The 25,232-nt window shown below is 28.5% G+C and overlaps 1 protein-coding gene and 1 long non-coding RNA gene across 5 annotated transcripts in view; one reads left to right on the top strand and one right to left on the bottom strand.

Moving 5' to 3' along the window:
- Nucleotides 1-289: 289 nt before the first annotated feature.
- On the bottom strand, nt 290-16,335 carry LOC107450662 (uncharacterized). 2 transcript variants are annotated; one of them, XR_011637575.1, is made up of 4 exons: nt 15,950-16,335; nt 3,915-4,106; nt 1,689-1,820; nt 290-832 (listed from the first exon to the last, which is right to left on the bottom strand). It is a non-coding gene; the product is annotated as an uncharacterized lncRNA (long non-coding RNA). The 2 variants fall into 2 exon arrangements; XR_001584971.4 differs by lacking the exon at nt 1,689-1,820.
- LOC107450661 (homeobox protein Hox-A5) overlaps nt 12,611-25,232 on the top strand; it is a 73,097-nt gene continuing 60,475 nt past the window's right edge. For all 3 annotated transcript variants that reach the window (XR_001584970.3, XM_071184660.1, XM_016066508.3), the window contains exon 1: nt 12,611-13,908. Coding sequence is in view for 2 of the 3 variants with exons in the window: in XM_071184660.1 (XP_071040761.1) it covers nt 13,302-13,908 (607 nt within the window). In the remaining variant the exon portion in view is untranslated. The remainder of the gene's footprint in view (nt 13,909-25,232) is intronic.

Below are 25,232 nucleotides of genomic sequence, written 5' to 3'. Positions count from 1 at the left end.
GATGCGCAAGTGTAAAATTATATTTACATTTAATTAAAAATTTAATAAATTTTTCAAACGGTTTTTGAGTTATTTTAATAAATATATTTCCCTGCTTGCACCCTTTTAAGTAAAGTCCTGCTAGTGCCCTTGACTCACAAAAAAATAATCTAAGCTCATATGGGTGAGTGTTTGAACTATGCTTGAAAAAGAACGCTAGGCATCAATATAAAAGTGTCTCCAAAGTATAAATAAATTTATGAATATTGTCATCGTTCGATATCGGTGGCGAAAATGGACAACTCAAACCTTTTATTAGATTTTATTACTTTATTTAAGGAATAAAAACTTTTTTGTAAGCATGTTACAAGGCAAATAAAATCTTAAAAAGCATAGTTTGGCTAGACAGTAACCAAAATGTTATGAGATGTCACTTTGTTTTAAACCATTACAAATAAGCAATTGATTATCGAAGAAATCAACGTATTCCCCATAAAACTCTAGAATATATTTACTCTTTTAAAATGAGAAATTTTATTTATACCCATACTAAATTTTAGTGGAAAATAGTCATTTTTCTTGGTGTGATAATGTTTCTACAGAAGTATCTGTTAGCAGCACAGAAGTATCTGTTACCAGCTTTGAATAATGGACATGATGAATGGTACCAAAGGAGTTATCGGTCTGGATTCTTATCTGTTACTGGCAAAGACAAATCGGTGAACAGATAATGCATGAAGGTAAAACGATAAACTTCAGTTCGAAACAAAAGAACAGTTACTATTTTGCAGGAAAAAGGTGACATTTCTTCTTTGTGTACTGCTCTTTCTACAACTATCTTCAACCAGTTATCCTGTAATAAAAATGGTATAATTTAGAAATGCTTTTGATTTTGAATTTGATATACTAATTACTAATGATATACACAGCATGCAATGTATCGTGGGAAAAACCTTAATTAACTACCTTAAAATTTGCTCAAAATCATAGTGAATAAAAAATGCCATAGGATGCAACAAAAACAAGAAAAGGATTTTAATGAGTTGTTTTAAGCAACTACTGTTCTCTTCACTGTTTACATGATAACTCTCACTGAGCAACTTTGCTTTAGAGTTTGATAATACATAAATATTTAGCAATGTATATAACAAGTAGTACAAGTAGTAGTATAACTATGCAGTATGGGTATATACTATGTAGTATAACCCTTATATCTATAGTATTACTATAACAAGTGGAGTAGTAGTATAACAAGTAGTACACAGCTATAACTAACAGTAAACTAATTGAAAAAGTCGACGCTTTGGAAATCCAACTACGGAATATCCTAATCAGATTGAATTGCTATTGTCTGGAAAGCTATTGACTCATTCAGATTTAATTGCTTAGGATTATTGCAATCCTTGAAAAGGTTATTTGCAATGAGCCTTCACTTCTCTAGGCTTTATGAAAACAGTTTGAAATAAATCAAGCTAATAACATAGTAAATATGTTTTTTTAACCCAAATACATCTGAATTCCCTTCAATAAACTTTAAAAATGTATCAGGATGATTAAAAAGTAGTGGATTTTTTTCCAATTAGTCAAGCGCATTAAAAAATGATGGCTGCTGATTGCAGAGAGTCGAAATATTCGATTAGTCTATAACATATTCAACAAGTATTTGAATGAAAGAAATTAAATATTTTAAAACAATTGGAGTTACCTACCTTGATTCCCTATGTACCTATCTATAATATCAATGCATTTTAATTTGACATTGTATTGATGTTTTAAAACATGCTCGTTCTTTTTTTTCTCTGTTTTAGAAGGTTTCATAATATATTATAACAGCAGGAAATCTAAAACAAATTTAGAAAATATTGCGTAACATTAAAAATAATAAATAAATAAAAACATGAAAGAAAATGTCTTCTTAATTTTTCAATCTATATCTATATATCAAGGGAAAAATTTATTTTTAGCTAAAAATACTTTCTATCATTTTTTGTGATATTTTAAAATCTGGTATGTAGATTTTAATTTCCTAAAGACAAATTAAAATAATTTATCGCAACTGCGTGACGCTTGAAATATATACTATTTCACTTTATACTTTTTGAGATCATTTCCAAGTAAACGGGATAAAAAATTTTAAAAGAAAATTTATTATTATTTTTATAAATGAATACATCAAAATCTGATGTACATATTTCAACTTTCCGTCTCCAATTTTAAGAGGATTGCATTTAAAATTTTAATCGAATGATCAAAAAATCAATTTTAAATATCTCATGTCATTGAATATCATCTTCCATCTAAGGAAGATTATGATCCAAATTATTTATGAAAAATAAGACACTCAATCTTTAAATTTCGAGCAATTAAAAACACTATACTTTTTCATCTTCTAAGAGATAAAAACACATTTTCTGTCATCATTTAAAAGAGAATTAGAAACAGAAAAATCAACACTTTAAAGATTAATGACAATCACATTTGTACTTCGCAAAATGAGAGTAGCCAAATAAAAGAGATCTTTGCATTTGTAGAGATACATTAATCATCATTTGCTAAATGAAATTGATATATTGCTGTCGAACGGGAAAAGAAATCCTAAGCAACCAAAATAGCGGATTTCTCCCAAAATATTATCGAAAGATCAAGAACTCAATCAAATCGCTCATCTCTTTGAGGCTCTTCTTCTTTCCGTCTCCAATCTTAGGAAGATTATGATCCAAATCATTTGTGGAGAATAAGATCCAAAGGAGGAAAAAAAATCTCTCAATCTTTTAATTCCGCACAACTACAAACCCTTCAATCCTTCAGGTCATAAAGTTGGTCTTCTCGGCTCGTTAAAAAGAGCCAGGAAAGCTATTAATGGCTGTATTGGCTTTTTCCCGTCCCTTCTGATAGCTTCGTTAGAAGAGTAACACGTGATTCGAAAATGAATGCCTGTCACACACTTTCTTCCTTCGTTTCGTTCTTTTTTTCCGTTTTTGCGAACCCTCGAGATGAATTATTTCATTATTAGTATTATTATTATTCTCCCCGTTCGCTGTTTGCAAAACGAAATTAGAATTGTTGAACGATTCTCGATTGAGAATCGATGTACACACTTCAAAAAAATATCGATATCGAATTGCTATCGATGCGTCTTCTGAAGAAACGTGTATGGTAAACTTGATTTAAAAAAAGAGGAAAAAATGGTAAAAGGATAAAAAGAAACTTTTCGGTTTTTTTTCTTCTTTTTCCTCCTTAATTTAGGAGAGCTATTTTAGAAATGGGTGGGGTGACTAGAATAAATCGAATTAAATATTTTAACAATACATCTTATTGATATTACATTCCGAATTTTCTTTTTTAAACTATAAATTGGAGATTTGTTTGTGAGAATACTGTGCCTGGTATAAAATACAAGATATGAGAAAATTTCACTCGTATGTCATCATTTGCATATTTAAAAAACTAATGTGCAAGTAAGAAACCTAAATCTGAATCAATATTATATGTATAAAAACTCTGTGCATCCGATCTTAGAAATTTTTTTATAAATTGCTGTTTTTTTTTTTTCTTTTTTAAACGTAAGCATTTAAATATTTATGAGCATAGAATAGAAGTTTCTAAACTTAAACTATGTAGAACATGTGAATTATTGATTTTTGTAAGGTATATATATATATAAAGAACTTGGATAGAAAAAATAATAAAAAAATATGAAAATTATTAAAAATTAAAAAAAAATTGATAATAAAAATTAGAGAGCTAAAAGTTAGAAACTGAAACAAAGAAAAGATATCGTCTTCAGTTCACTCGATTATATCCGCAGAATTAGTGCTTTCTAATATTGTATCAATATAGATTATGTTAAAAAGAAAAGTGTATTCATAGAAGGGTGACAAATTAATATTTCAGAGAAAGTGAAAGACTTTATCACACAAAACCTGACGACTTACTTTTGAGAAAGGCGAGATTAAAGACATCAAAAACACTTTGATTGTCCCCAAAAAATTCAGAAATGTTTTTGATAAATCACCTTTTACTTTCCTTCAGCAACATGGAGCTGTTTTTCATCTTTAAATTAGGCCCTTTTTAATAGTGAATCCTCAGACTTTGATATAGTTTTTGCTTATTCGTTTTATGCGTAACTGTAAATAAACATACTGATTTTAATTTCATTACTGACAGAAATTCTAGAAATATGTACTAAAGGACAATTACAGGACAAAGAGTATAAACTTTGATTTTCGACTCAAACAGTAAATTAAAATTATCTTCTATTATACGTTATTCTTCAAAATCAGTCTATGCATCCTTAAAAAATGCTTCTTCATGTTAATCATTACAAAATTACATTCAAATTTGCGTCAACTTCAGATAGTTGACTCATTTTGGGACAAAGTTATTTTAGTTCAACCACATTTCTATTTTAGAAAATTGGAACTTCGTCATCACAGTTAATATCTGAACATGATTATACGACATTACAATTCGTTGAATGTGAACTAATTTTAAAAGTAAAATGCATCCTTTTTCATTTCTAATGAACTAATTTGCAATCACAATACTTGTAATATGTAAAGTTTAGATCAAGGTCACAGCGTCTTTTTGAATTTGACTTTCTATTTCCCTAATATAATGTCGTTTTTAATGATATTTAAAATTTATTTTAAATATCATTCAAACTGGCACTGTAAAATATTCCGGATTGAATTGTGGTAAAAAGTACTGGCACTTTGAGTGCCGCTACTTTTTACTGTAAAATTTTACGGAGCAAAATATATGATATACAATAAGTTTTGCACTAATATTTATTGTAAAGTCACTAAATCACAGTAATTAAAAAAATATTACTGTGAAAGTTAAGGTATTAAATTTATCGGTAAAAATGAATTTTACGGATGCTGCTCTCAGGGTGCAAATACTTCTTATAATAATTTGATCCGTAATTTTTTACTTAGAAGATTTCGTGCAATGATTCCATAAATTTAAATGTATATTTCTTCTATAAGTATTTCACATACATACACTTTTTAACTGCTCCACAATAGCGTAATTTGTATTATGTAAAATTTCCGTCTTCATTTTTTTTAAATTTTACTTTTAAATTTCAAGACAAAATAATTTCAAACATACATTTTAAGTATCATTAAAAACAAAATGTCATATAATGATTCATTCAATTACTTGCAGCATCCGTACTCATTGATTCATTCAATTACTTGCAGCATCCGTACTCATTGATTCATTCAATTACTACTAAAAGTAATTAATTTTCACTCATATCTTAAATAATTCGCAATAACCAGTACGGCATCTTTTCAAATTTAATTTTTAATTTTGAGAATGCGTATTTCATTTAAATATCCTTCAAAGCAGGTGTATTTCACTTTAAATATCCTCTTAAACGAAATTTAATCTAAGGGTTGTTTCAATTACTTCCAGCATTATTCGTAGTCATCCATATTTAATGATTCATTCAAGTAGAAATGCAATTCAGATTCTTACACTTTTTAAATGCTATGTAATCCGTGTTTTGTAATTTTTAACGTTTTAGTCAACGGCACGATACTTTTTTAATTTTAATTTTTTTATTTATGAATATGTATTCTATTTTAAATATCATGAAAGACAAATTTTCATAAAAAATAAGTAGAAGAAAATTTTTTTCATAGACATTGGTACCTACATTTTAATTTAGAAACACAATAATAATCAAAACCAATCTAAAGTTGACTAAAATGTTATTAAATTTGCTTTATTTTTTAGCAATTATAAAGTCTTACTGTCAGCCATTTCAATATGAAATTATAAGCTTTTGTTTTTAAACTGTCTTTTCTCAAAGTGCACCACATTTTAAATCAATAAAAATAAACAAATGAAAACTTTTTTTTTTTTTTGAACATATCTAAATTCTTTTAAAGCTCATTCAACCGTTACAATAATTTGATTTCAAAACACAACAACATCTGCACTCGGCAAAACAATAATTTTTCTCCAACTCTGACAAAAATTTGAAATGATAGTTGAATGAGATAAACAACGAATCAAATCGTCTTCAGTCTCCCCCTATACCCCAACCCCCTCAAGCTTTTGTCCTTACAATTTTTAAATTCTCTTTGGAATGACACGATACAATAAATGGCATTTTTCAGAGCATGCGAAAAGGCGAAAATGATATTTTAATCTTAAGTCTCTTTCCCGTGAAAGAGACACACACAGCAGCGTTTTCTGTGCGTGATATTTTCGTGTGGTTCTTTTCCCCCAACCCCTCTTCAAAACTACCATTTTTCGTAAATCGGTAGTATAGTGTTATCAAAAAGTAGTCAGAGATTCGCTTCTGAAGCGCCCCCTGGCGGCCACTGCCTGTCGAACGGATATTTCGTGCCAAGAATTCATCAAACTCTCTCGCTTTCGCGATGAAAAGTAAAAATAAAACTTGCTAATTCGGGGGTGCCATGCACCAAAATCGTTTGATGTCTGCTGCATCGTCTCTCGTTTAAAAACGTTAGTTTAATGAACTCTGAATGGTTAAAACAAGTGCAACATTGTTACTTTTGGAATTGGTAACGACCTCCATAAATTTCACACGTCGTAAAACGATTGAAGGATCACGAAACGAAATCAATCTCTAAATCTTCAGTCAACTTGATTCATTTGATACTTTTCGTATCAACTTAGATCATTCATTAGTTAGTTAAATTCGGATTGCATCAATGTCTAAACATTCAACCAACTAATCACATTCAATTAGTTTATTTTCAGTAAATTCAATTCCTCTATTTTATTTTCAATCAACTTTTTCTGTGCACTGCAATAATGTTTTGGTTTCTATTAGATGATAAAAAAATTTCTGGATTGCGTCAATCTCTAAACATTCTGTCAAATAAAAATATTCAAGGATTCAGTTTATTTACTTTTAATCAATTTATTGCGCACACTAGAATAATATTTTTATTTCGATTAGACGATAAAATTTATTTTTATTTTTGGGTCGTATCAAACCTTCAGTCAAAAATATGCAAGATCGTAGCCCTTCAGCCAACAAAATGCATTCAATATTGCATTTTTCTTTCAACTTAGATGATAAAATTCAATTTATTTTATTTTCATTTTTTGCGTAAATTATCGTACTTAATATATTTAGATAAAGTATGTAATTTTATTTATTTATTTTATCATCAGATTGTTTGTTTAGACTTCGATGATAAAATTGAATTTATTCTTATTTTTGAATCACATCCATTTCCATACCTGCAGTTACTTGAATTACAATCTATCTACACAATCTTGCAATACAATTGAATTGCAATACAATCTATAAAATTTTTAATATGAACACATACAATATTACCATTCTTAGTTTTGACTTGGTTTATTAAATTTTAATTGTATCCATTTTAGAAAATGGAGTGGATAGTATTTGCAAAGTCTTACAAAACATTCTTAAGACATAGAAGTGTAGCTCTTATTTAATTATTATAACACATATTTAAATGGCCGGTTCTGAGGTTTTCCCGAGAAAGCTGCTGAAGCAATTTTCAAATACTTACTTTTTTTAAACTCTTTTACTTAGTCAAGGGAATTTGTAGTTTAAAAAGTTTTTTCCTGATAAAAATTAATTTTAAACGTAGATAAAAATTTAAAAAAAAAAATTTCTTCTTCTTTTTTAAAGATAAGTACAGCAATGGGAGAAAAACAAATAGAAAGAATATTAGTTAATAGTAGCTACAAACACCTTGATTTAGAGGCGAATTTAGGTTTTAAGCGAATTTATTTCATTTTGCAACAATTGTTCTGAAAAAGACATCCCAAAGCTTCAAATAGCTGCATCATGAAAACCTCATTTCGAGGAAGAAAGTCAGATCATAAACAAATAAATGATTTTACAACTGTATAATGTTATTACTTATTTTAACATTAGCATCAGCGAAGGAACCGTGAGCTTCTTTAATGTTACGTTTTGCATTAATGATTATTTCAGGAGGATGTCAAGTCCACCATGATGGAGACTTAGAAGGTTTGACTTACATTTGCCCATCTTTATTTAAGATCTTTCAACAGATTAATGATTATTATATACTCTCTACTGTAAATTATTGATTGATTTATATCAAATATAAAGTTTTCAGTTAATCAGGATGAGGATAGGACACTGTCAGAAATTTTGGATAATGTTGTACCATAATGTGGTTCAACTTTTTTGGCGAGCAAATACGGCGCAACTTGAACCGTATTAAATTGTAAGTAAGTTCTTAAATGACTTCAGAATGACGTCTTGGAATTTTGTCACTTAAATATTTTTTATTATGATACTGGTAAGATTAAAATCCATTTTTCTCCAAGTCTTTAAATAAAATAGTTTTCTAAGCCCAAAACAACAATGATGACGTAAACGTTTTCCTTATTTCAAATAATTTGTGAGCTTGTTTAATAGTCTATGTTTAATATACAGTCAACCCCGCTTAAAGTAATACCATTAGTTCCAGTCAGATCTATTGAATTAAAAATGTTATTTGATAAAAAGGGTTAGTGTATTATTCTATCTTAAATGCTAACTTTTACTTTCTAATGAACAGATTATTTTTTTGATTAACTAAATTCCATTTTATGGTAAATAGACAATTATAATTAAAGCTGCCATTGTTATTATGAAAAAAATGTTAATCAAAATGCTAATTATTGCTAATGCTAATTAAAGGTACAATAGTGGTTCTGTAATATTATTTTATTCCTTTCGAAATCATTAATTGAAGACTATTTTCATACCCGTTTAATTTGTCATTTCATCGAAATTAGATTTTCTCTTTCTTTTCCTACTAAGTCTTCCATGACTTGCGTATTCTTTTCAAACTCTTTCTGGTTTTATTTGCTTTCTTAAATTTTTGAAACTTGAGAAGTTTCAAATTGATTTGATATTCTGTTTAGGATTTTTTAAAATTTATTACTTCTAAGACTTCTATCTTTTCGATTAACTTGAATAATTCCTTTTCGCGCTCATCGTGCGACCAACTCAGAGATATTCAGTAGTGTAATTAATAATTATTCTACTTTAGAGAAATACGTACTGTACACTTGTGCGTTAGCAGGTTCTTTAAACTTTTTTCTTCATCTAAGGTAACAGCGCACCAGGAGAGGACCACAAGTCTTGACTGCGAAACAAATCACTCTATACTTATATACTAACCAAATGATGTTTGAGTGAAGTAAATCAAAGAGGGGTGAAACCCCCTTAGTTTTTTCAAATGTATAACTGCTAGCAAAATTTGATTCATTCTTAAACTAACACCTGTTTTGAGAAACAAATTTGCATGAAATCCCTATTAAAATGACAACCTATTGTATTCTCTATTTCTTATTCGAAAAACGTAAACTCCATTCCAGATAGTGAAAAAATTTTTAAATTTTTTTTTCTTCCATTTCATGACTTTTGTTTTATACAATTAAGCGAGAACTGAAAACAATAAATAATCACATGAATATAATAACGATATAATAATAATTAATGAAAAGCAAACTTTAATTTTAATACCTTACATGATATATTCTATATTTTAAACTTGGTGCATTGTAAAATTCAATTCAAATAATTTGCTCAACATGCCAGACACTTTAAATTAAAGGCTAACTAAAATTTGAACATTCGGTATAAATTTGAGACTTTAAAGTTGATGTAAAGGAATTTTGCCATCATAAATTTTTAGTGAACAAATTGTCTTTTTTTTAGCTTTCTTTACCAGTTTTAATGAGGAATATTTAGTAGAATAAGTTTGAATTTTTAAATAAGAAACAAGGTATTTATAAAATTTAAGTATGTTTTATTATAAATTTGAAACTCTTTACTTGGGGTCAAGTTAACCAAATTAGCATACTTTGCAAAAGCTTTGCGTTTTGTTTTGTTTTACTGAAAATCTTCTAGAAATGAAAAACATCCTATTTTTATATATTCCGAAAATTATTTAATACAAAGTGATGCTAAGTTTTATTTTCAGTCTGAATCTTATTTTGAGTGCTGAAATATTTATTTTCATATTGAAAAAAAAAATGTTGCAAATTAATAAGAAAAATAGTAATGTCGTTAATGCTATGAAATTAAATTAATATATTGATATATTAGTTTTATGAATATATTAGTATATTAATTAATATATTCTGAGAATATATTAGTTTTGTGATTTGTTAAAGCTTATTAAAATATAAATCTGAGAAATATAAACTTTAACTTTTGTAACCTAATTTCCCACAGCAAATAACTTTTGCACTTATTTTTATAGGTGGTTCTCTTATAGAATTTTCTAATTCCGACTGGACCTTATTTAATTTCAAAACAAAATAAAATACTTCACTTACAATAACGCATACATTAGGTATATTCGTTATTACAGTGTTATGAATGTGTTTTTAAGTAAATAACAATGCACCTTGAAAATAAGTTTTCAAATCACATTAATTTTAAAACTAAAAAGTTATGCTTTGGTTAAAAGTACACGATTTTTTAATGAGTAAAAAAAGAGTTTTACACAGTTTTTCAGTATTTTAGAATTATATTTTAACATACAGTAGAAAGAAAAAATACCTCTATAAAACAGTGATTCAGTAAGTAAACAACATAACATTTCATTAGAGAACCAACCACAAGCAGGAAAAGATAGAACTTTGAGCCGGAAGAGCCATCTAGTGGCGAAAAAATTAAACATTGATGGATTAATTTTTGAATTATTGTTTATTATTCTAAAACTTAATCCCGAATTAGGAGAGATGCCATTAAATTTCATCTTATTAGTAATAAATTACTAAAATAAAGGGATATGTAAATAATTAAATTATAAATTAATTGCATTTCATAGCACAGATTACTTTCTTTATTGTAAGTTGATAAGACTCTTTATTAAATTAAAAATTGTTTTTCATCCGTAAAATTTGTTTACTTTCAACTTTTGTACTATGAGTTTATAAAGTAACTTGTTACAGTTCGTAAACTATCGATTTATTTCGGAATATGTTTTATTAGTTTTCACTGTAATCTAAACGCTTCTCGAAATCAAATCATAATATTTTCTGATTTAAAATGAAAATAAAATTTTCGAAATTATGACATTTTTCAAGAGTATCGGAGGAAAATAACGAGGAAATCACATCATATTTTTTTTCTATATTTTTAAACACATAACTATGCAATGCATCATTTTATTATGTGTACTTAGTTATTTACTTTTTGAAACATGCCAAAATTAAAATTTTTTTAAATGAATTTATAATGTTCCATTGAAGATATATTTGTATTGGATACGGATTTTTTTTAAAATTTCTAATAGCAAGATTGAAAAACAATTGCAGCAATAAATACAAAGAAGCAGATAGAGGACAAGCTTGAAAAAAAAAAAAAAAAAAGACATAGAGAATAATTGGAGCAGGCTATAAGGATTTTAAAGTTCCTAAATATTATATTTAACAAATTACTTGAAAATTTTAAAGATTTTCCCAATCAAGTGTAAGCATTTTCTTAGAGCTGTAAAATTTAAAAATACAGTTGAATTATAAATACTGAACGTTTAATTTATATTTATTCCATTAAGGGTAATTTCGATATCTACACTCAAAACTATCTTAATATTTATATGCATTACAAAAAAGAGAAAAAAATATTAGAATCTTATAATTAAAATACGTTTTATTTCCCTTTCTAGACCGTTTTAACCAATAAAACAATACTTTTCTTTTTGGAAACAAAATTATAGTTAATTAATTTAATATATTTGAACAGCATTTCATAGTTTTCCCAATAATTTAATTAGGAAAAATTTCATTCAGTACTTCTTTAAATTAAAAACACCGGAAATTGTTAACAGAAAAAATAATAGTAATACACTTTTCATTTAATCAAGCTAAAGTTAACAAAACTCTGCTATTTTTCAATTTTCAGAAAAATCAATTCGAAAAGTAATCGAAAAATAGAATTATTAAAAGATAAAGGCTTTCATGAAATGAAACTCAGAAAATATGAGCGTTTATTTCTATTAGATGTATTTTTTTTTCTTCGTTTTCTCCCTCCATTTGCTCTAAAGTTAGTGTATTTAAAAGCCAATCCATCAACTTCTTAAGGTCAAGGCAGTAGTTTTTCCCTGTTTTCTTCCCTTTTTCAGGTCCCAGGGCCAATTGTGAGAACGTTTTTTTTTCCCTTCACCCATACGCAGTGGCAAGAAATATATATGGTTGAAGAATACACATCATATCGCAGGTCACGTGTAACTTACAGCAGAGGAAGAAAGAGAAGTAATAACTGCACACAAAAGTAAAAACTTAAAATAAATAAATAAATATAAAAAGGATAAATAAATAAAATAAAACTTTCCGAATCTAGAGTCACGTTTTGACATGAGAGGTGAGGGGAGGAAACGAAGAAATGACAAGGCGAAATTTTCGCTGGGGGGATGGGGGATAAATAAAAAAGATTACAAAAAAAACGCAGAGAGTAAAAATAAAAATTCTTTATTCTGGCACATATTAATTGATGTGGAGGGAAGGGGAAGGCGGGAAATTATAATGTGGTCGGGGTAGAGGGGGATGGGGGAGAAGAAAAGAGAAGGTGGTGGGGTGGAAGGTGAGGGGAGGTATTCGCCAAAGCAAAAGGTATCGATCAAAAAGGCAATGTGAGTGTGTGTGTGTATCCGCGGAAAGTTGCTTTTCGAGCTGTCACTCAGAGAAGTGAAGGGGGAGTGAGCCTTTTTCTCCCAGCAGAGCCCGCGACGCAGACTGGTTGGACCGCCCGCCCGCCCTAGAGCACACTACCGCCCACCCAGAATTCTTCCCCAGTGCGCTCTGGCGATAGCTTTCCTTTTACCGGCACAGCGCCAGTGGAAGAGCCCAGTCGTAATTCGCGCTCGCCAACTGAACAGTCATAAACAAGTCAGCTCTTGACATCTCTTGACGCGATTGTTCTAAGTCAATCGGATGCGGCGCTCATCTTAACCGTGTGCTTTGGCGATCGTCGGCTTCGTCAAATAGTGTTCGAACTTTGGAATTTTTTTCGACTACACTACATAGTGACTTATCGAAAAAATACATTTAAATTTATGTATATTAAAAAAAACTGGACTTGTTAAAAGAAAAATGGACAAATAATTAACGCCGAACATGGACATTTTTTGAAAAAAAAATTCCCTTGCATGCAAAACTTGGGATTTTCGAATTTTTCGAGGAGAAATTCTTCGTAGAACTCAAAATAGCTCATAACACATTTTAATAGCGTTAGTTATGTTACATATATAAACTGTGAAATTCTATCGAACATTTTCTGAGGGAACATTTCGAACGTTTTCGCTTGTTTTTCCGACTGAAATAAAATGAGTTCTTATCAGTTTGTGAACTCATTAACTTCCTGCTACGGACAACGTAGCCAAGATTCCTCGAGCCAGGACTATTACACACCACAGGTGCAAGCTTACGGGGGATGCTACAGCGGACCCGGTTCACCGGTACAGCAATATGGGCCCTATCCTCAACACAATGTATCACATTTACAAAATGGAGATCATCATTTCAACAGCTGCTCGCAAAACCGCATGAGCCACCCGAACCCCAGTCAGAGTCCTCGTACCCCGACCCCCTCTGTTACTCCAGTGCCCAGTTGCAAGTATGCTGAGCCCAGTGCTGCATCTCCCCAAGATTTGAGTACTAGCGGCTCCCACCCACCTCCAGCGGGGAGTCCGGAGTCTAGAACCTCCCCTCAACCCCCGAGGCAGGCCTCGCAGCACCCCTCACCCACGCATTCTCAAGGGGTGCCCCCATCGCAGCAGACAGCGAGTCAACAGGCTAGCCCACAGCAACAGAATCAGGGCCCACAAGATTCTTCGCCCCAATCGGCACAACAGCAAGGGCAGCAGAAATCGGCATACCCATCTAATCCTCCACAGATTTATCCATGGATGAGGAAGGTTCATGTCGGTCAGAGTAAGTTTTAATAATTTCTCTTCTTATTGTTAAGCATTTTAATATAATTCAACATTTAGTTACTACTCGAAAAATACTTAAAAATCAATAGCTTTTAATTTTGCTGAAAAATAAAGTAGGGAATAAAAGCATTCATTAATTTACATTAAAAATTTACACATATTAATGGTTTAGATAAGATAACGGTATAGATTATATGGTGGTGTAGATAAATATTACCCCACCATATAACCATTGCATCCCCCTATAATCTCCACAAATATTAATGGTGTAGAAAAGTAAAGATTGATAAGAGATTTATGGAAATCACTGTTTATCTGCTCCTTATACGAAGGAACATTTTAATAAAGTTAGTTAATTATTTTAAAGATATAGGGAAAAATAAGTTCTCGTCTTGATTTGCATTAGAATAGACAAGTTAAAGTAGCTCAAAATCTAAAAAAAAAATTTTATATAAAGGTGGTAATTTTTAACCTAACAAATTACATTAAATAAAATTTAGAAAAATCATGGAAAATATTAATTTTGCGAATAACATGACATAAAAAACACAATTTATGAGCGTGGGATTTTTAATAGCATTTTTTCTATCAGTCATTGAAAAAAGTTTCAAAAGTTCATTCATTGGATAAGAATTAGATGATTAGTTTAATTAAATATTTTGGAGTGAAATTAAAATAACGTACATAAATTTTTTAACAGAAATTATGATGAATGCACTGTAAAATTATAAAGGCATTCTAAATTCATAAAATAATAAATAATAATTAGTTAATAATGTTTGGACATTTTTGTGTTTATGATTTCAGCACTAAAAAAATAGTCACAAATATTTGAAAAAGTAAATAGAATTTAAAATAGAAACATAGTTTAATTGAATCACCATGTACTTAATATTAAATAAAATGTTGACTAAATATTAAATTAAGGTATTGGATTTAGGTATGAACTCATAAAAATTTTAGAAGACTGATTGTGTCTGTTAAACTTAATTTCTGTGACATTTTAAATAAACATTGACTTAGAAAGAAATGACATATTACAAATCAATTCACTTGTTATGTTTATAATCAATTCTTATAAAATTTCAAGATAATAACACTGCATTGAAAATACTGTAATTAAGTCGGATTAAAAAAAATAACTATTACTCTACAAATTACTAACAATTAATAGTAAAGTATGTATAATTGATATTCTTTCTTTAAGACTTCAATGTAGTATAGACAAATGGTGATTGTTTATAATGTAAATCAATCACATTTTTCTGTTTATGGTAAATTAAAAAAATGTGTTGTTAGATTTTAAAAAAATGTTTTTGATTTAAATATCTGCCTTACGATTTTAAATATGAATAAACGCTTTGTCAAGAAAATAGATTTACAATAGTTGAACTTTACAATAATAACTTTCGCTCAGCTGTTTGTCGTATATTTTAAGATATACTATTTGATTTCTGAAATACTGGTAATTTTTAAGCGCCTTTTTTGCAATACACACGTAATTTCATTCTGCAATTAACTAGTTGAAAATGAAACAAGCAACAAGTGATAATCTTGTATAATAATCTATTTATAAATCTTGTTTCGTAGATTTATTAGTAACTATTCTATTTGTGCAATATTTACAATTTTTAGTGCAATTTTATCATTTTTAATATGGCCAAAAAAAGTTACGATTCATCAAGCATGCCGTTATTGATTCGCTAATTAAATTTTCTTACCTTTATGTGCACAAGTGTTTTGGTAATTAATATTTGATTTGTAAAGCATTTAAAGCTTAAATAACTTATTTACACTTTTATGTTCGTAAATATTTCTTAAAATACATAGATTAACCGATCGTGAGTTAATTACACTTGCAATTCAAAAATACTCGTATTTTGATGTCTTTATACATCTTTAGATACAATTAGCAAGATAAACAATAAAAAAAACGTATTATTTTCTAAGCTAATAATTATAAAATGAATTAATCTATTTATGTAGCTACAATGCATCAACATGCAGCAATAACATCACTTGTATTAAAACATACTCACCGACATTTTAACAGTTCGATGTAAAACAGCAACAAACCCAGTCACTACTTCGATAAATAGCGTCTACAGCTCACGCAACAACGAAAACCACAACAATCCGTCCGCCATTGCTGTTATCATTCTCCTAAACGTTAGGCCTAACTGTTTTCGTCTTCGAACGGAGTTCCGTTAGAAAATTTTGTTCGAAGAATAGAAATTCCAACGAAGTCTTGCCTCTTCGTGTACTGTCCGGCTTGTGGCTCTGCAAAAGCCAGCGATGGAGCTTTTACAACAACCAAACCCATCGTAAATATTCGACAGTGGCATGTTCTCTCCTCCCAAAGCCATAAAACGGCTCGCTTAGGCCTATAAAACTATCCGCGCCGCCATAATTTTGTCAGAGGCCCTGCTTGGAGGGTTGGCTGTTATCTTGGAGCGAGGCGTCCCGGGGCCAATTGGAGAAGCGCGCCGCGCAGTTTTATGAGGGCCATAAAATTCCTCCCTGACTGTTATAACCACAGCACGCTTACAGAAGCCACTAAACCATGTTACTTTATTTGAGAAAGGAAGGGAAAAAAAGGTTTAAGAAAAAAAGAGAAAGAAGAGTTAAATTCCTCATTTTTATTGTTGTTGTTATTGACTTGGTGACCTTGTTTTTTTAGTCAAAATAAAAATTTTAAGTCTGAATAAATTGAGTTTTATCAGTATGTAAATAGCAGTGTTATAAATCTCGTTTCAACCGGTTTAGTTCATTTATCAAAGGAACTCAATCCAACGAAAATGCATTCTAATACATAGTAAATCGTTACATAATTACGATGATTAACAATGTCATGCAATGAACAATAATAAGAAAGTATATAGCTTTAAAAAAATTGCAAATGACTGCTCAAAGTTAATAAATGCATAGCTACACTTAAAGGAGGAAAAATTAAATAAGTTATTTTAAATTAAAATAGTCAAATTCTACAATTATCGATACTACGGTACATTATTTGTAAATTTTATTATGTAAATAGTTATTTGACATAGTTCTTGGGCTTCTCCTTTTCAACGAATAAAACAAATATTTAAGATGGGAAAAAAATTCGTCACTCAATACTTAATATTCTAATTTTTGTTATGCATGATTTCTGACCAATAAATATTTAATAAATATAATTTTAAATAAATATTTAAGAATTTGGTAATAATTATGCTTGATTTTCACTGCATTGTTCCCTTTTTGATTATTAATTCTTTTTATACATCAAATAAAATAATAACCAGGAATTTTCTTCGTTTCTATCGTAAATATTCTCTAAAGTTCGCTAACAAATATTTTTGTTAATTTTTTTCTGAATCATTGATCTATGTAAACATAACAACAGGTCGTAAAATAAAAAAAACATCTATCCGTTTTATTTTGGTTTCTTTAAAAAGTGCATATTTGCAGAATTCTTTATAATAAACAAATGCTAATATTTTATTTCAATAGTATTTCATAGGATAATTTAAATGATATTGGTTCGAGAAAAAATATTATTTAAGCAAATATTTAAATCTGAAAATTTCTGTTAATTAAATTTCCATTTTTCGAAGAAGTTATCATAGGCTTATACATTTTTTCAAATCAGTTTGAACTATTATTAACTATCTATAGCTCAACTAAATAAAGAACTTTTATTTTTCTAAAATTTTTTACTCTATTTTATTCATTTGAACAACCAAATTTTTAAATAACAGATTTTCTATATTGTGTATGTTCGGTGTTTTCTACATGTAGCACAATTTTTCAATGCCTTATATTTGTTGAACAAGATATAATATGAAAGAAATTATCATAATTCTATTTGCATGAACAACATAGGAAGTTAATCTTACTAAAACAGGCTGTTCTTCAAAAGCTTCTCACAATTAAAATAATAATGAAAAATAAAATCAACGTCTTTAGCAAAAATTCATATTTTTGTTAATTTTTGTGAGTTTGTAACAGTAATTTATGACTGTTAGGTAAATTTTGGTCTATCTTTGAAGAGCGCCCTCTATGTTATTCAAAAAAATGACGAAAATTACCATCGGTATTTTGAAAATGAAAAGCGTTTGTAATTCAATTTTTTATATTTAAAAAGTTAGTTTAAAAACATAAAAATAAGCAAAAATTGGGAGTTGGGATTTTTAATTAAGTTAAAAATCTAAAAAATTGGCAAATTTTAGAAAAAACTTAGCAATTTTGTTAACATTCAAGTTATTTGCCCATTTGAAAATTCATGAAATTCTTTGCAGCATGATGTTTAATAAATACCGTCCTTAGTATATATTTTTAGAATCCTTATCAAAACGAAAAACATAAAAGTATACATATAGGAGGGCACAAATTAACATTGAATCAAGAAAAGAAATTCGCTTTTGAAATCTGAGAAGTTGCAGTAGGGGAAAGCTGACGTCATAAATATCAAAATATGTTTAATTGGAGGTCAAAACTTGAGGATATTTCTAATAAATGAATTTTGAATTCTATCACAATAAAAAATGTCTTGATGTCTGTTACATTTGCTTTTCGCTTTCCTGTCCTGTATATTGACAATTTTCGATAGCGTTTATGTTTTTTCCACAGTGAAATATTATTTTCCGATCCACGGTATGTGTGTTTTTGTATTTTTTAAAATTTCTTATAATGATCAAGGGCGGTCTTTACAGAAGACCTTGTATTGAGTTTAAAAAATTAAAACTTAGTTTTGAGTTTAATGCACTCGCATTTTTTTCTTTTTTCATTACTAAAAAAAAAAGTTTCAAGGAATCCCTTTGGTGATTGGTAAAGAATTTTTCTAAGATTTTTTCGGTCTTTTTACCTTGTACCTAATTTATTTCATAAAATTATTAAGATTTAATTAAGTTGCCAATTTAATTATTAAGATTTAATTAAGTTGCCAATTAAGTTGCCAACTGCTGAGCAATAAAAAAAATTCTACTTTTGTGAACTTTTTCTAAACATTTCACTTTTATTACAAAAAGGCATGCGACTTGTTTTTTCCCAAAATATATGATTCATGGTTCTAAATGACACTCATGCAGAAACAAAATTGCATTCAAATGCCAAGTGTCACAAGGACTTGTTTTATCAGATACCATCAAAGTATAAGATTTGAAAGATTGCCATAATGTTGTTTTTGGATTTTATCATGATGACACTTTTTGAATGATATCGTTTGAGACAAACCTGCTGCCCCCTAGAATAGGAAGAAAAAAAAAACATTTTGGGGGGGGANTCTCAATAAATATATATATGTCTATATATATATAATGACAGATTTAATTTAATTTTTTTTTAGTTACACCATGTGTAATTAAACAGACATAAAATTTTTTACTGTATATAATACGTCACGTTATTTCTAAAGATCATCATAAAAATAATATCAAAATTTGTTTTAGGCGAAACTGAATAGTAAATTAAATTATGATAATAATTCCGATATAACAATAAAATTTTTAAGAGATGATAAAAAAAAAGTGTCAATTTTCTAATTTTTTTTATCCAATCGATTATAATCTGTGTATGCATATTATGATAAAATATATCATCCTAGAAAAAACAATTTTTATAAATAACTATCGCAATGTAATGACCAAAGTTAACCATTTGACGGCTAAACCAAAGATGAACCATTTTCAAACTTAAAAATTTTATTATACCCACCTAGTTATAATAATAATTTGAAATGGCTGGTTCTTTATTTAAGAATTTATTTAACACAAACAACTATTTTTCGCTTTTTCTAAATTTAAGTAATTTTTAACAATGAACAAGCAGAACAAAAAGATCGCCTTTGATCATAGAGCAATTTAGAGATATGCATTTAATTTTTCACTTCAGATTTTATTAAACATTTTTGATTTACAATTCCTCTTTTTTAAATAGTTAAACCAATCGATTATAAACGATAATTCGCTATAATTTAATCAAACCTAAAATCGTTATAATTTAACGAATTGTATTTGGGGCAATAAAGTCATTAATAATAAGCAGATGTTTGTTTGGTGAATGATATCGATAATTATATTGTGTGTCATACTATTCAGTTAATACTGAATATTGACAAAGAGACCGAGACAATTCATTATGCATTGTCTGTAATATGCATTTTCACCTCTAGCAGTACTCAGCATAAATTATGATAACTAACAATCCTTGAATTTCATTATAGGAGACAGTTATGTTTCTTTGATTGGTAATCACAACTTTCAACAAGGAAGTTATTTCAAGTTTTAAATAATTTATAGCTTTTTCTTTGCTCTCAAATGTCGACGTTGTTAAAAGTATGGTAATGTAACAAAAGAATAACACAGCTTTCAAAGCCTAATTTATTCATACGCTTTACACGTATTAACGATGTTATATATAGGGGAGAGTGGGGTCAATTGTAACATTTTTTACTTAACTATTTTTAACTAACAANGCTTTACACGTATTAACGATGTTATATATATATATATATTTTTTTTTATGGAAGAAGATTGCCTTTAAACTTATAGTTTCATAAAAAAGTAGAATTGTAAGTTCAATAACTTAGTAAGCCTTTTATAGCTTGTGATTTATTTATAGCTATTGTTTTCTTTTACTTGCAAAAGTAAATTCAGTTTTTGTTCCTTAACAAATAATTATTTTAAATATATTTCGAAATGCGTTGTTAAATATGTTAAAAGAAAGTTCTATAACTCTTTAATCCTTTTATAGCTTAATTGTTTTGTTTTAAACTTCCGAACTCGTGAAAGTATATTCAGCTTTTTTTTTTTTTACAATTTGGTGCAGATGGGACCATAGTGTCCTTTATGTATATACATATACATTTCTGGCGATCAAATTACAATAAAAAAAATATATGGGTACGTTTTAATTGTAAATAAACAGTCTAATAATTGCTAAAAATCTCTTATATTATTGAAAATATGTTTGTACTAAAATGTAAAATACAAAAAAAAGTGGTTAGAATTTTTTTAAATCCATATTCAAACATTAATTAATAATTAACTTCGTAAATTAAAGAAATTTCAATGATGTATAATTATTTCTCTTAGATCTAAATTACTGCAAATAAGTGCAAAATTAAAAAATACTTTTTTGGAAGTAAACCGTGTTTGAAAGAATTTAGCTTTAAAGCAAAATAAATAAATAAATATAATAAAATAAAACATAAATAAAATAAAAATCGGCGTTTCAGGCTGTATTCCATAACCATGAATTATTAAAATGCTAAATATAATATTTTTCACTTATTTTGATCTAAATTAATACAAAATAATGAAAAAAGTATGAAAAGTATGTTTACTAAAAAAATTTTGAGTAAAAGGATAAAATAAATAGTAAGTTTTAAATGTCATTTAAAATGTATTTTTTTATAGTTGAATCAACGTGTTATAACTATTTTATTTAAAATTATTTTTAAAAATATAATATCCAAATTTGGAATAATATGAATTGAATTATATTGCTAGCCACGGAAAATGCTTGATGGGTGTAAGGCCTACCCCTAGTCGACTTAAGTATGACAAAAATTCCATGTGAAATTTTTGTAAATTTCAGTAGTATATCTATTCTTATGCTTAAAAGTTGACAGTGAGAGGTAAATAATTGTGCTTTTAAATCATATCCTAAAACTTCTAATCATCGGAATCTATAGCTCAGTAACACTGGTCGAAACTGTTTGCGTCATAGCGTTCGCACTATTAATTTCCAAATGAATTTTAAATCACCTTCCTCTCCGAAAATAATCAAAGATTGCTAAGAGAGACTAACGTTGTACAGTTAAATTAGACTAAAATAAGATCTTTTTCTGAGAAATATAACAATTTTTTTCGTAAATGTCTTTGAAAATCTTCCACCACTATGCCTTTCAAATTAAAGACTGCATTCCTTGAATTAAAATTTGTAATTAAATTAGCCAGTAATTATGCGTTAAAATGAACAATAAACATTAGTGGAATGGAATCTTTCCTCGAAAAATCCCTCTCCCAAAAATTTTACCGAGAACTTTTCTTGACTCTGCTTTTCCATTAAAAGACTGTATTCATTGAGCAGAAACTCAGTTATAAAATTAACCGGTAATAATTTTCAAATAAACACAAAATCATTAAATAAATTAGAACTTCCTCCAAGAAATTTCATTCTCTTTTCAAAAATTTCCTAAAAAAAATTTTTTTTATACTGAGTTCTTTAAATGTAAGACTGTACTGACTGAAAAAAAAAACACCAGTTATTCAATCAGCTATCAGTTTTTACACCTGCAATAATGCTTTAAAACAAGCTCAAAATATTTAAATTTAGTGCATTTATTTTCCTTCAAAATATGTCTAATGGTTCAGCACATTTAAACACACCTGCCTATCATATATTTAAGCAAATTTTTTATTCATAGTAATATTAAAAAATTTGAAATGTTAATTCATTAATTTTTGCAAATTTTTCTGCTTTGAAATTTTTTACATTTCTATAATAGTAAATTATTTAAAGCTTGTTGAACCATAATAAATTTTAAATTTGCCTTTAACTTAATTAAGTGCAAAACTAAACCAGGTTATCGTATTTTTTAAGACAATGTGGCATTATGGTTCAAAGCAGATATATGATCAGCGCATCAACTTATAGCAGAAAAATTACGCCGTTTTATGGTTCAAAGCATTGATAATATGGTTCATCGTTAACTGTACTGAGGTGCACGGTGTCGAAACCAACTGTACTGAGGTGCACGGTGTCGAAACCAACTGTACTGAGGTGCACAGTGTCGAAACCAACTGTACTGAGGTGCACGGTGTCGAAACCAACTGTACTGGGGTTCACGTTTAACAGTCTACTCGTTAAAACTCTTTAATAGGGTGTTAAATTGAACCATATTTCAATTAAAGTTAAGCCTTAATATCGTGCAATTAATTGCGAAAAGGACCACATCGCCCTATAATACACGAAAAAAAAAATTCCGGTAAAATGACCGTACTGTAAGCTAGTGTCATTTATTTCTGGTAAAAAAAAAAGGATTTAAAATCATTCATTCGGTAATGTTTTAATACGGTAACGGTTTGCCAGAAATTCTGGTTTTCAAAATTATAGTCCTTTAAACCACATACTTTGTAAGCAAAACAAAACTGGAAAGTAAATTTAAATGAATTAATGGTTTTTATGCCATGCTCAAAGGTATTTTATTACCACATTTACCAAATTTTATATCATATTATAAAACTATATTTTGTTGTTAATTTTGAAAAAATCTTTGCCAAAGCACTTCGGTAAAAATTGCCGATTTTTTTGGTGTTCCATAGAGCCAGAAACACGGTAAATTTTTCAATGTTCTGGTTGCAATGACCATACATTTTTCTCAGTGTACAGTTCAACTTAGTAGTGTATTTAGTTTACATCGAATTTGAATCATATTATGGTTCTTACACCAATCCCTAACATCTAATAGTAATTTACATTTGGTTGAATAAGCTTTGACTTGTTAGCTACAAATAATCTTTGCAATATAACTTTAGTTGAGACAAACTTGTATAAGCTGGGGCACAAAACTAGGGTAGCAGCCTTTTTTCCTTAGAAAAAAAATTGTGGTTGCAAACATATTTCGGTTGCAGGAGGCTAATTCGCAGCACTGTATTCTGGTTCATTATGGTTCCATGAACCAATTGTTCTAAGATTATGTATTTATAATCATATTTGCAGCACTTATAAGCAATTCAACATTTATTTCTTGAATAATAGCAATTATTTCGTATTTTCTGATTTAAACGCTGGTAGATCTTTTGTATTACGACCATCCTTATTATGAATAAACATCATTACACTTTGATCAACATTGTGTTCAAGGATAACTGTATTAGATGATCATTAAAAACTTAATAAATATCCTCTTTATTGATATTCAGGAAGCTATTTCTTCATTCAAAAATCATCCCATGCTGCGAGGAAAAATTCTTAACGGAAATCGAATCCTACAATCATAATAATGCATTTAAACACTATTATTAAACCTTCGAATTCCGTGTAATCTTTTTCCTTGGCATGGACACAGAATTTCTGACATCAAATGATACCAGGACACCTGGTTGGGTAGATGTCTTAATGACAAATATTTCCTCAAACAAAAATGCGTTTGCAACTATGATTAGAGGCAAACGCTGTTGTTGAGAAACTGCAGACTTTTTTTGACTCTGTCTGCCGCCTTCGGGTCTAAACATCTGTCTGGAAAATGCCCCACACCGCTGGTTGTAAATTTCTGAATATTGATCCGTAATTGCAATGATATAGTTGTGTAAGGAACAAAATGATGTTTAAGTGGAAGATGAAATGTTTAGTGAAATTTAAAATTCTAATTTGGCTAATGTAGTTGTTTAGTATGCAGCCAAGTTTTACTGTAATAACTTAATTTGCTTTTGGATTTATGCTTAGCTCAAATTGCAATATTCGGGGTGTAATAATAACTTTCTTTATGAATTCTGATATCAAGTTTGTGAAAGCAAATTTTTATTCATTATTCTAAGAAGATTTTCTGTCCTTTAAAATATTATCAGTAATATATTTATGTATAAATTTTTAAAAAAAAGTTAAGGGGGGGAATTAGTTAGCAATGCTTTAAAATGAATTTATTTTAGTGTATCTATCCATTTAAACCATTGCAACAAATTTAGGATCCTATAAATCAACGCATTAACATAAAAAATCAATGTGCTCCGAACTGTTAACTTGAAACTATTGTAATAAATTTAGGAAATTTTAAATCAATGTTTCAACATTATTTGCCTTGGAAATTGTAAATATTAGTTCAGTATTTTAAACCGAATTTATTTTTAGTGCATTTATCCATTTGAACGGTTGCAAAAATTTAGGATATTTTAAATCATTGTATTAGTATTATGATTTAACGTTATATAATTTTTTTAACTGAGACTTTTGAAATGAGTTTAGGATATTATCAATAACGTGTCAATGCAAAAATTTAATCTGCTCAGAACTTTCAACTTGAAACTGGATATTTTATTTAAATTTCTCTATGATCGACATTTTTAACTGTGAATAATATCTACATTTCGTGTTTTTCAAGTCAATGTATTATTATTAAGATTCAACGTTATCTAAAAAATTTTTTTAGCGTAAAACTATTGCAACAAATTTATGATTTTAAATCAACTTATCAGTATTATGATTCAATAATATCTAATTTTTTCACGTGAAACTGTTGTAATAAATTTAAGAATTCTAATTCAGCGTATTAACATAAAGCGTATAACATATTAAAATTAAACGTGCTCTAACCTTTTAACATGAAACTGTTGGAAA

The sequence above is a fragment of the Parasteatoda tepidariorum genome, chromosome 8 (assembly GCF_043381705.1).
Source record: "Parasteatoda tepidariorum isolate YZ-2023 chromosome 8, CAS_Ptep_4.0, whole genome shotgun sequence".
Lineage (NCBI taxonomy): Eukaryota > Metazoa > Arthropoda > Arachnida > Araneae > Theridiidae > Parasteatoda > Parasteatoda tepidariorum.
Note: the sequence above shows the minus strand (reverse complement) of the source record. Positions and strands in the feature narration are given on the sequence as shown.